Genomic DNA, 13,386 nt, shown 5'->3' with positions numbered 1-13,386 from the left:
CCCAAAAGAGTTTTTCACAGAACTTATCCAATAATAGCCCAGATGGTTTTGAAGAACAAAGGAAAATGCATATTATCAGATAACAGAACTTAGTAATAGACAGACTTTTAAAACAAAAGAGAAGCCAATAAGAAAGTGCACACATATATTGGAACCTGATAAATGACTGAGATGGTGCTACAAATCAGAGAGGAAATGCAGATTACTCAATAAATGATGCTGGGACAACTGGGTATCCTGATGGAAATTAGGTATATTTAGGTCCCAAGCTTACACTGTACATTAAATTTTTGATTGAATTAAAGTCCGAAATATAATAAGAAATCTTCTAAAACTTGAAAAATATAGGTAAATAGAAAAGTATTTAATAAAAGATCCAAAGTACAAACTATAAAGAAAAAGACTGAAAATTTTAATCATATTGGAATTAAGGATTCAAAACTAATTTACAGAAAGCTGCTGCATTTCTATACACTAACAATGAAATATCAGAGAAATTAAGAAAACAATCCCATTTACCACTGCATCAAAAACAATAAAATACCTAGGAATAAACGTACCTAAGGAGGCAAAAGACTTACTCCAAAAGTTATCAGACATCGATGAAAGAAAGTGAAGTTGACACAAACAGATGGAAAGATATACCGTGTTCTTGGGTTGGAAGAATATTGTTAAAATGACCATACTACCCAAGGCAATCTACAGATTCAATGCTTTCCCTATTAAAATACTAGTGGCATTTTTCACAGGACTAGAACAAAATTTTTTTAATTTGTATGGAAACACAAAAGACCCCAAATAGCCAAAACAATTGTGAGAAAGAAGAACAGAGGTACAGGAATCACTCTCCCTGGCTTGAGACAATACTACAAAGTTACAGTAATCAAAACAGTATGGTACTGGCACAAAAACAGACACATAGATCAGTGGAACAGGATAGAAAGCCCAGAAATAAACCATGCACTTATGGTCAATTAATCTATGACAAAGGAGGCAAGAATATACAATGGAGAAAAGACAGTCCCTTCAGCAAGTGGTACTAGGAAAACTGGACAGCTACATGTGAAATAATTAAATTAGTACATTCTCTAACACCATATACAAAACACAAACTCAAAATGGATAAAAGATCTAAATATAAGACCAGATACTGGGACTTCCCTGGTGGCACAGTGGTTAAGAATCTGCCTGTCAATGCAGGGGACATGGGTTCGATCCCTGGTCCAGGAAGATCCCACGTGCCTCAGAGCAATTAAGCCCGTGCGCCACAACTACTGAGCCTGCGCTCTAGAGCCCGTGAGCCACAACTACTGAGCCCACATGCCACAACTACTGAAGCCCGCACGCCTAGAGCCTGTGCTCCGCAACAAGAGAAGCCACTGCAATGAGAAGCCTGCTCACCACAACTAGAGAAAAGCCCGCCCACAGCAACGAAGATCCAACGCAGCCAAAAAAAAGACCAGATACTATAAAATTCCTAGACGAAAACATAGGCAGAACACTCTTTGACATAAATCACAGAAATTTTTTGGCTCCGTCTCCTAGAGGAGTGGAAATAAAAGCAAAAATAAACAAATGGGATCTAATTAAACTTAAAAGCTTTTGCACAGCAAAGAAAACCATAAACAAAACGAAAAGACAACCTGTGGAATGGGAGAAAATATTTGCGAACAATGTGACCAACAAGGGCTTAATTTCCAAAATATACAAACAGCTCATACAGCTCAATATCAAAAAAACAAACAACCCAATCAAAAAATGGGCAGAAGATCTAAATAGACATTCTCCAGAGAAGACATACAGATGGCCAACAGGCACATGAAAAGATGCTCAACACTGCTAATTATCAGAGAAATACAAATCAAAACTACAATGAGGTATCACCTCACACCAGTCAGAACAGCCATCATTAAAAAGTCTACAAATAATAAATGCTGCAGAGGGTGTGGTGAAAAGGGAGCCCTCCTATACTGTTGGTGGGAATGTAAATTGGTGCAGCCACTATGGAAAACAGTATGGAGGTTCCTTAAAAAACTAAAAGTAGAGTTACATATGATCCAGCAATCCCACTCCTGGGCATATATCCGGATAAAACTATAATTCAAAAAGAAACATGCACCCTAATGTTCATAGCAGCACTATTTACAATAGCCAAAACATGGAAGCAACCTAAATGTCCATTGACAGATGAATGGATAAAGAGATGTGGTATATATACACAATGGAATACTACTCAGCCATAAAAACAATGAAATAATGCCATTTGCAGCAACATGTATGCACCTAGAGATTATCATACTAAGTGAAGTAAGTCAGAAAGAGAAAGACAAATATCATATATCACTTATATGCGGAATCTAAAATATGATACAAGTGAACTTACTTACAAAACAGAAACAGACTCATAGACATAGAAAATAAACTTATGGTTACCAAAGGGGAAAGGGGGTTGGGGAGGGATCAATTCGAAGTTTGGGATTAGCAGATACACACTACTATATATAAAATAAACAATAAGGACCTACTGTATGGCATAGGGAACTACATTCAATATCTTGTAATAACCTATAATGGAAAAGAATCTGAAAATATATATATAACTGAATCACTTTGCTGTATACCTGCAACTAACACAACATTGTAAATCAACTATACTTCAATAAAAAGTTTGTTCTGAAAAAAAATTTTGTTAATTAAAAGTACATTTAAGACATTCTAAACAAAAGAAAAAGGTAAGCTATAGAGAAAATGTAAGTAACTAAGGAATTAAATATGGAATATATAAACCAATGCCTACCTAACTCATTCTATGAGGCTAGTATTACCCTGATACCAAAGCCCAACAAAGGTATTACAAGAAAAGAAAATTTTAGACCAATATCCCTTGTGAATACAGATGCAAAATTTCTCAACAAAATACTAGGAAAATAAGTTCAGCAGCATACTGAAAGCATTATACATCATGATTTATGTGGGATTTATTCCAGGAATGCAAAGATGGTTCAACATATAAAAAAATCAATCTATATAACATAATACATCACATTAATATAATAGAATGCAGAAAAAAGCCACATGATCATCTCAATTCACGTAGAAAAAGCATTTGACAAAATTCAACATTCTTTCATGATGAAATCACTTGATAAACTAGGAATAGAAGAGAATGTCTCAACATGATAAAGGCCATACATGAAAACCCCACCACTAATGTCACACTCAATGATGAATGAATGAGAGCCTTTTCCCTAATATTAGGAACAAGATAAGGATGCCTACTTTATGTCACTTCTATTTAACACAGTACTAGAAGTTCTAACCAGAGCAATTAAGCAAGAAAAAGAAATAAAGGGCATCCAAATTGGAAAGGAAGAAGTAAACTTATCTCTGTTTCAGAGGTTACATGACATTACACATAGAAAATCCAAAGGAGGCCATGTTCACCTTCTGAGATGGACCACATTCTGCCTATGGAATGTGTATCTCTCCTTTCATTTTACTATGGCTTGCTTTTTGAATTCTTTCCTGCACAAAATCAAGGACCCTCACTTGATGGCCCATCCCAGGAACTCGCCTGAGACCTGGGACATGACCATCCTCTTGTGCCTCATTTTCCTGCAACCTCTTTGCAAAGGATATTAATAAATCTAATTCTTACCTATCACTTTCCCTCTTGCTGAATTCCTTCTGCTCCGAAACATAAAGAACCTGAGCTTCATTAAGTCCTGAGACGAGCTGTGTGGTTTCACTTGGAAGACTGTGGGTTTGAGTCCCATCTGGGGTGCAGTTTTAGCTCCTCCTCAAGGGATATACCTAACAATCTGATACAGTCTTTGAGTTCTGCAGGAACTAAGGCCCCCACTCAGGTAGAGGACAGAATGATGATATTGACCTTCCTGACTTCAATCAACTAAAGCTTGGACTCTGTCCACTTTTGCCCCAATTCTATGTTGATCTCCTCTACTCAAGCCTCTTCATGAGTATGCATGTACACTTAGCTAAAAAATTCCCCAATTTTGCTGTTCAGGGAGACACTGCTTTGGGAAAGATCCATCCTGTCCTTCGTACTTGCTGCAAGTAATAAATCCTTCCTTCTCCCGAAAAAAAAAAAAAAAAAAGAAAATCCAAAGGAACCCAAACAAAAAAAATTGTTAGAGGTAATAAATGAATTCAGCAAAGATGCAGGATATAAAATCAACATGCAAATATCAGTTGTATCTCTATACACTTGCAATGAACAATTCAAAAAAGAAATTTAAAAAAAAATTTCATTCACAATAGCATCAAAAAAAAAAATACTTAGGGTACATTTATCCAAGGAGGTGAAAGACTTGTACACTGAAAACTAAAAAACATTATTAAAAGAAATTATAGAAGATACAAATAAACAGAAAGACATTCCATGTTCGTGGACTGGAAAACATAATATTGCTAAGATGGCAATACTACACTAAGTGATATACATATTCAATGCAATCCTTATCAAAATCTCAACAGCATATTTTACAGATATAGAAAAACCCATCTTAGGGCTTCCCTGGTGGCGCAGTGGTTAAGAATCCGCCTGCTAATGCAGGGGACACGGGTTCGAGGCCTGGTCCAGGAAGATCCCACATGCCACAGAGCAACTAAGCCCGTGCGCCACAACTACTGAGCCTGCGCTCTAGAGCCCGTGAGCCACAACTACTGACCCCGTGTGCCACAACTACTGAAGCCTGCGCGCCTAGAGCCCGTGCTCCGCAACAAGAGAAGCCACTGCAATGAGAAGCCCGCGCACCGCAACAAAGAGTAGGCCCCGCTCGCTGCAACTAGAGAAAGCCCCCACGCAGCAATGAAGACCCAACCAAAGCCAAAAATAAATAAATAAATTTATTTTTAAAAAAAAATCATCGAACTGGATCTCCATGTCATGCCACAGAATGGTAAAAACATCGATTAGTGAAAAAGCAAAACTATACTGATGTATAATTTTAAAACACAAAATATATATATTGTCTGTGATATGTGTAGCACTAATAAAAGTACAAAGCAAGAATAGAGATGGTTGTGGTTGTTTCTAGAGAGGAGAGAGAGGGAAGAAATGAGAGGGTGGCTTTTACTATATCATTAGCATTTTATTCCTTCTATTAAAAAAAACAGATCTGAAGCAAATATGGCAAAATGTTAACATCTGTTTAACTTGGCAATGGATTTATGGGTCTCTTTGACATTATTTTCTGTATGTTTGAAATGTTTCATAATTAAACATCTTGATGGAAAAATCTTAGATCTCTCTGAAATCTTACTTAATGTACGAATTGAGATAGCGATTCAAATTTATTTATTTCCAGATGGCTAACCAATTGCTCCCAAACTCCCCGGAAACTTGCACTTTTACCAAACACTGTGCACACTGCTCCCACCAAGGAGGCACTGGGAAGATGGAACTTCACCAGGCCTGCCCTGGAGTGGGGGATTCACTCAGTCACTCAGGCTACGAACTTGGGTGGCCCATCAGGATATAAAAGCAGCCACAGAGGAACGCCCTCAACTTTCTGCCACTAAAACCTCCAGACTCCCCAGCAAATATGCCATCTTTCTGTTCTAGTTACAACCACAGAGCCGCCTTCTCAGGATCCCAGCCCTGCCCACATTCTCTTCTCATTCTCTCTCCTGTACCTCAACCTTGCCTCCTTTCTACTAGGTCCACCCAGCATTTAAACACGCTCCCATCTTAACACATGAAACAACAAGCACAAAGTCCCACTTTCCCAAGCCCACAGCCCTGCTAACTAGTGCTCGCCTTTTCCCTTCCCTTCACAGCCAGACTTCTTCAAAGATTCCCACTTTCTCACCACGTTCCTCAACACCTCAGCTTCACCAGCCCACTGAAACTGCTCTGGTGGACACTGCCAATGACCTCTGGCATTGAGTCCAACCAAAGGACTGGTCAGGGGAGACTGGGAGCAGAGGACTTAGCAATTTTCCTCTGGTTCCCATCCCTACAGTCTGAATTTTTATTTCCATGTTCGTGTTTTGCTTTCATTAAAATAACAATTCCTATGATCACCCACAGCAGTTTTTAATTCTCCTCTTCCTTGAAGGTTCAGATGCAGCCAACACCACGGACCAGTCCCTCCTTGAGACATGTCCTTCCTGGGTTCCATGTCACCACAGTCTCCCTTCTGGTCGCTTCTTCTTGGCAAAGCTCCCTTCTGCCCAGGCTTTCAATGCTGGCTTCCTCACAGTTCTGTCCCACTTCTCACTATATCCTGTTTCTTGGGCGGGGGGCAGGGGGAGATTTCATCCATACCATGGCTTCAATTATTAACAGTATGTTGATGGCTCCAGCACTCTGGGTTCAATTTAGATCTCTCTCCTCAGCTCCAGACCCCCAGATCCACAGCCTCCTCAGATATCTCTACTTGGATGCCTACAGCCACTAAAATCATCATATTCAAAATCAAAGTCATCATTTTCCTTCACCAAACCTACTCCTCTTCCCACTGTACCCGTCTCAAAAACAGAAATCACCATCCATCCAGTTGCTCAAGCCAGAAACCTGCGAATCTTACTATATTGATTTTGCCCCTTAAATCTCTCCAATAATTCACATGTCTTCACCCCTGGACCACCTCGTTTTCTCACCTGGATTACTGCAACCACCTTCTCACTGGTCTCCCAATCATTTGCTATGCTCCAGCCAGAGTGAGCCTTCAAACCAACACCGCATATGGCACCACTCTGCTCAAAATACTTCACTGGCTCCCCCTCGTTTCTCAGATTGTCCAAACTCCTCAACACAGCTACAGAGCTTCATGACCTGTGACTTGTCCCCTAAAGACTGCCCAGCCTCATCTCCCACAATTCCCTCCAGTCACTGGGAACGGCTATCAATCCCTCCTGCCTCCAGGCCTTTTGCACTCACTGTACCTTCCGCCTGGAACGCCCTCTCCTTCCCACTGGTCTATAGCTGCTGGACTAACTCTTCATCCTTCAACTGCTGGTTCAAAGGTCACCTCCTCCAGAGGCCTCCCCTTGACCTGGACTCGGTTAGTTCCTTTATGGTGGTGCTCCCCTGTGAAAAGTGCCTCACCCATCAGAGAGTTTATCCTGCTTCCTGTGGCTCTTTATTTAATGTCTGTCTCCTGAGAGCAGGACTAGGTCTCTCAATCACCATTTCATCTCCAGCGTCTATTATAGAGCTTGGCACAGGGCACATGGTTCAGCAGATGTGAGGAAAATGCCTTCAGTTCTCGGCCTACTGAAGGTACAGACAAGTAAAGAAACAAACAATACAATCAAGTGCGATAATAGATTATATATGTGTGTGGATGCTGTGGGTTGCTATAGTCTGGATGTCTGTGTCTCCCTAAAATTCGTATATTGAATTCCTAATGCCCACTGTGATAGCATTAGGACGTGGGGCCTTTGGGAGATGCTTAGGTCATGACGATGGAACCCTCATGAATGGGATTAATGCTCTTATGAAAGAGACCCCACAGAGCTCCTTTGTGAGGATACAAGAAGTCTGTGACCTGGAAGAGGGCCCTCACCCAACCATGCTGGCACCCTGATCTCAGACTTCCAGCTTCCAGAACAGTGAGAAATAAATTTCTGTTGCTTATAAGTTACCCAGCCTGTGGTATTTTGTTATAGCAGCCCAAACAGGCTAAGACGTGGATATATGTGGACGTGGTTGTATGTATATGAAGCGCTGAGGGAACACAATGAACTTTCTGGGCTAGCCAAGGAAGGTCACATAAGATAAAGTGACATTTGAAATGGCTTATCATTTCTTCCATTCATTCAATAAATAATCTCTGGGCACCTACTTGGTGCCAGGCGCTGTTGAAGGCACTGAGGATACAGCATAAAATGAGACAGACATTGTCCCTGACTTCCTGGAGCTTATTCTAGTGGGGATAGAGAGAGAAATTAAACTCAAAAAATAAGCTAATTTCAGGAAATGATATATGCATTGAAGAATATAAAACATTGTAGGTGTTTACCAGGATCAAGGCAGAAGGGGGTGTGTGTCTGTGTGCCTATGTTAGGTCTCCCTGCGGAGGTGCCATAGGTGTATATAACCTGAGAAGATGGAGCCAGCCATTCAAAGATCTCTGGGAAGATGGCGCGAGGCAGAGGGAACAATGAGACTCACTGGTTCAAAGGACAGGAAGAAGGGCAGTGGGACAGAAACGCAGTAAGATGTTATATCTTCAACCCAAACCCTGCCCTGGAACTCCAGAATTACAGAGTCAACTACCAACTGACCATCACCACTGGGATATCTAATAGGCATCTTGACCTTCATATGTCCAACACCAGCCTAGTTTCCTCCTCCAAACCCGTTTCTTCCCACTTGAGTAAATGACAATTCCATTCTCCCAGTTGCTCAAGCTAAAATCCCTGGAGTCATACTTGACTCCACCTCACATCCAATCCATCAACAAATCTTGGCTCTACCTTCAAAATATATCCAGAATCCGGCTGCTTCCCACCACCTCCACTGCTACCCCCCAGTCTGTGCTGACGTATTTGGATCTTATCCTTTGTGTGAGGCATAATTATTTGAAGGCTTTCCAGAACTCGGTAGAGAAGGGACACTTGCTTATAGGGGTGTGCTGAAGCCAGCTCAGGCCAGTTCACAAGAGCCAACTGGTAAGTTTTCAGGAATGTTGCAAGATGACTGACATCACAGTGATAGCATGAATTTTGCCATGATGGGGCTATTTATACCATGGATACTGGCAAACATTACATCTGGGCTTCCCCTTCCACCACCCCACCCTACCCTGGCGATCCCGGTGTTCCACATTTACCAGCACACAGCTGCATGTGCAAATCTGTATTACATAAAGATAATTCTTGTGTCATGTGGTTCTCTACAGGTGTTTATATTTGTGAATACACATTAGAACCACCTGAGGAACTCTGCGTACCATACAGCTGTCTGCCTGAACTCAGTTAAGGACTACTGGATCGGGAACACTTGTTAAGAGGCTGTTGGCAGTGATGCAAGTGAGATGAAGGTACCAAGCATGGGAAAGAAGAGGCGAGTTGTGAGAGAAGTCTAGAAGTAGAATGAGTGGACTTTGTTGTTGACCCTGATTCCTTTCCTCCATATCACTTCCTTCTCAGTTTGTAATCACAGGCTCATTTCTGTGATTCTTTAATCTCTGTCTTCCTCTCCTGACTGTAGTCCATGAGGGCAGGGGCTGCGTGTCTGCTCACCACTGTACCCCCAGAGCAGAGCCCAATACCTACACCAGCACGACCTCATTGCAGTCGTTAAATGATGAAAGGAGGACAAAGTGAAGAAGTAAGAGTCAATAATGACACTCAGATGTCCAGCTTAGGTGACAGAAAGGAGAAACACAGATAAAAGTGTGGTTGGGGGTTCGGAGGGGAGGATTTGGGAAATGTTGACTTGAACTGCCTCTGAAAATCCAGGCAGTGCCGTGAAGCTAGAAATATGAGTCTTAAACTTAGAGTTTAGGGTCTGGGAGAGAAACTCTTGACTATACCACGCAACCCTGCCCTCTTCTCTTAGAACCTGAGTTGTCACTGGGGGAGTGTCAACTTCCCTCTCCCAAGACTCACCCGAACCTCAGCCTCCCGGGGCCTCCCGTTGAGGTCGCATTTGGACCCATTGCCATAGGTCTGGCTGTGGTAGCGTTTCAGGCGATGCTGCTTGGAGGCCTGGGGAGGACATCAGGCAGGAGGGAGGGGTGTGAGAAAGACAGCAAGAGGGAAGAGGAGCACTTTATCCTAATAGCCACCAAACCCCAAGAAACACGTCAGCTAATCCTGACCCTCCCCTTCTCGTCAGGGCTCTCAGTCTGTAGCCCAGACCCCTTTCTCTCCCAATCCCACACTCCTGCCACCTTGGCTGTTTCATCATTCCAGTCGAAGGCCGATTGGTAGTAGCCGAGATAGAGGACTTCACCTTTGATCTCTGAATCTGCAAGAGAAAGCACAGTGAAGCATGGTTACCCTGTCCTCAGAGGACTAGGAGGGAAGGGAAATGGGGAGGGAGGTCACCTTCCACGACAGGTTGCTGAGGGCTTAGGAAAAATGTAGGCGGGAGTCACCTTCCATGTGGTACTGCTGGATGTGGCGTCCATAGCAGAATTCATACGTCCACCAGTCCTTGGTCTGACAATAAAAAAAATGAACAATCGGGGGATGGAGTACAGATGTCTCTTCTTGGAACCAGAATCTCTCCTGGCTCCAAGACACATAACCTCTCATTCACTTTTCATCTCTCTCTGCTTCCACACTCAATCCTCCAGGTTCTCGGTGAGGAGGGAGGGCTGTTTGCCTTCTGTGACTTGGAGAGAGACCTCTACAGCCTAAGTGGTTAGCACCTGTGGGCTTTCCACTCTTCTCTTTTTATAAAAAAATCCTTCTTTGAGGATTTCCCTGGTGGTCCAGTAGTAAAGAATCCGCCTTGCAATGCAGGGGATGTGGGTTCGATCCCTGGTCAGGGAACTAAGATCCCACATACTGTGGTGCAACTAAGCCCGCATGCCTCAAACTAGAGAGCCCACGCGCCCTGGAGCCTGCGTGCCACAACTAGAGAAAAGAAAAACCTGCATGCCACAAATAGAGAGAGAAGCCCGTGCGCCGCAACGAAAGATCTCGTGTGCCTCAACGAAGATCCCACGTGCGGCAACTAAGACCCAACACAGCCACAAAAAAAAAAAAAAATCCTTCTTTGTCGTCCATAAAGATACGAAATCATGATATCCTTGAAGCACTCAGACCAGGGAAACATAGAATATTAAAGTATTAATTGAACTCCCTTATACTGTTTTAGCCACGGGGGATATAGCTGTGAACAAGATAAATTCTCTGACTTCATAGACTTATGTTCTAGTGCTAGGACTCAGACCAAAAATGAATAAACTGATGATTCAGTTAAAAAGATGATTTCAGATCATGAAAAGTGCCATGATGAAAATAAAATAGGATACTGGGCAGAGAGTGACAGGGGAGGGGGTGACTTTGCCAGGAAGGCTTCTCTAGGGGAGTGACCTTACTGCCCCACACTGACCCTCTTTAGCACCTCAATCTTAGCTTAACCCTTATTCTGAGTTCTTCTAACTCTCCTCTACATTCAGCAAAGTGTCATCAGTGGTTACAGGATTCTTTGCTTCTTTCCGATCTGTACAATATGCCTAGTCCTTCAATGGCCTTCTTAATTCCAACAGATCCTCCCCATCACTCCTCATTCACAGGCACAATGGTTCCCAAATAGATAGTTTCCAAGCCCTAGTTCCCTCCATCCCAGTCCCTTTCACCTTCAGCAGGCAGGGCGCATCTTTCATTGGGCTCAACAACTCAGGGATCCCAGGCCCTTGGTAAGCAGGTGCCTCCTCCTCCCTTTCACGCTGGAAGTGAATAGCTCCAGCTGGCAGGCGACATTCATAGCGCTGCTTGTACTTAGAGGAGACAATCACCACGTCCGAAGCTTGGCTCTGGGAAAGAAGTGGGGGTCGGGGGGCAGGGAGGCAAAGAGAGGTTGGGATCAGGGAGAACAACGAGATCCCTCTTCATATCCTGGGGAAGAGCCCAGTCAAGACAGAGTGAGCCACAAGTCCTCCAGCTGTGCTTAGCGGGTGAGGGGCGAGGGCACTCCCACTTCTCCACGGGGGAGGAGTCTGAGTGTTTCAATCAGGAACTGGGACCTGAAGTGGACAGTGGGAAGCCCCACCCCTCCCAGGCCCTGGCCCCAGGGGAATGGGTCTCTGATTACGACCCTCAGGAGTCCTCATGAAACCCCTGCTTAACTCTTCCCGATTCTCCTTAGGCTCCCGCCACAGACTCCACAGCTGCCCTTCTTCCTCTACCTTCTCCCCCTTCCCCTTCTGCCCCGGACCCTCGTCCCCTCTACGCCTCCTCACCTGCCCTCCCATGACAGGCAACGGCAGTATCTCGATCCCATAACGCATCTCACTCAGCTCCTCCAGGTTCAGGCTCCCGACACCGCCGGTCAGACTTGCGGGAAACAGGAGCCCCAGAAGCAGCAGCCCCAACAGACTGGACAGCAGCGTTTCCGCCGCCATTTTTCGTTCCCCTTCTAATCCAGAACAACTCCTTCCGCCCTAAACCTGGCGGCGGCCTCACCCCGCCCATCGACGCTCCAAGGTGTCATTGGTTAAATGTTCTGTCCCTCTTACGTGCCCTAGTCCCATTTGCCAATGTGGCTCCAAAGCCCACGAGGAGGTGGATCACGACGATTAGCAAAACCACTCGCTGCGCGCGATTGGTCAGAGAGGCCAACCAATCACCAACGATATTGGACCCCCTCCCACCCTCTATCAGTTCCCGAGAGGCACCGTCTACCCGCTAGGCCTAGTTCAGCAGTTTTTCTCGGTCCTCGCCCAGCTGTTGTGCGCATCTCTAATTGCTTTTTAAGCCGTTTCTTGTATTGTGTCCGGCCGCCGCCAGGCGGAGGATGGAGGCGGATGGGTGCGTGCACGCAATACTCCTGAAAGCTGCTTATACTTGTGGCAAAACAATTATTATATAATAGTATTCCTCTTTTCACATATACATACAACTTAAGGGCAATCTGGTAATTTCTGTCAAAACCTTTCTGCGCGATCCTGCAGTTGTCTAATAAAATTATCCTAAAGAAATAACGGGGGCTTCCAGTTGAAAACTGGGAGCGGGGTGGGGTGGGGTGGGGAGAGGAGCAGGCGGCGAATGCACGTATTATCCTCCAGGCCATGTAGGAACAAAGGGACAGGGAAAAGAGACAACAGCAGCAACATTTTAGAAGCTAGAAAGCAGATGGAGGAATGGTAACTGATTTAGCAAACCTGTGAAATTGATTCCTAAACAAACATAAACATGAAATGACTGTATCTTTGGAAAAACTCATCTGGAGAATCTGTCCAGCCCCAAAGAGAATCCCAAAGATACTCTCATCAGGCTTCTCTTAAAGAAATAGGTGAAGGAATCCTACAATTAAGCCCCTGGCCTACGTGCCCCAGCCCTCACACAATCTTTCCAATCAGCTTTTTAATATCCTCACTCTAAAATATAAGCAGACAGCCAAGGATCATAAAACATTTAAGGAAAGTATTTAATGTACAAGGAAGAAACCAAAACAAGCAAGAAGAAAAAGAGCAACTTAGAGGAAACAAATTGCAAGGGAGAAAAAGCAACTGAAAATTAAACAAAAAATCCATCAAGATCCTCAGAGAGATAATATATTGTGTGCGTAAGATAACAACAGGAAGCTATTTTAAAAAGTAACTACTATTCAGGTAAGAAAAAAAGAGCTCTTGGAAATCAAAACCATGATAGCAGAAATAAAAATTCAGTAGAAAGACTGGAGGATAAAGTTGAAAATCAAATTTGCTCTACTTTAGGAGAAAATTAATAAAAAGC

At 43.5% G+C, this 13,386-nt stretch overlaps 1 protein-coding gene across 4 annotated transcripts in view; it reads right to left on the bottom strand.

The window, feature by feature from the left end:
• OS9 (OS9 endoplasmic reticulum lectin) overlaps positions 1-12,087 on the bottom strand; it is a 30,245-nt gene extending 18,158 nt beyond the window's left edge. For 3 of the 4 annotated variants that reach the window (XM_036865197.1, XM_036865195.1, XM_036865198.1), the window contains exons 1-5: positions 11,892-12,076; positions 11,289-11,465; positions 10,077-10,140; positions 9,870-9,946; positions 9,586-9,684 (exon numbers count right to left, since the gene is read on the bottom strand). In XM_036865197.1, the coding sequence (XP_036721092.1) occupies positions 9,586-9,684; positions 9,870-9,946; positions 10,077-10,140; positions 11,289-11,465; positions 11,892-12,053 (579 nt within the window). In that variant the 5' untranslated portion in view covers positions 12,054-12,076. Of the gene's footprint in view, positions 1-9,585; positions 9,685-9,869; positions 9,947-10,076; positions 10,141-11,288; positions 11,466-11,891 lie in introns of all 4 variants that reach the window. The other variant, XM_036865194.1, reaches the window with a different exon arrangement.
• Positions 12,088-13,386: the final 1,299 nt, after the last annotated feature.

This window comes from Balaenoptera musculus, chromosome 10 (genome assembly GCF_009873245.2).
Source record: "Balaenoptera musculus isolate JJ_BM4_2016_0621 chromosome 10, mBalMus1.pri.v3, whole genome shotgun sequence".
NCBI lineage: Eukaryota > Metazoa > Chordata > Mammalia > Artiodactyla > Balaenopteridae > Balaenoptera > Balaenoptera musculus.
The sequence above is the reverse complement of the archived record's forward strand: the minus strand, read 5'-3'. Positions and strand labels throughout refer to the sequence as shown.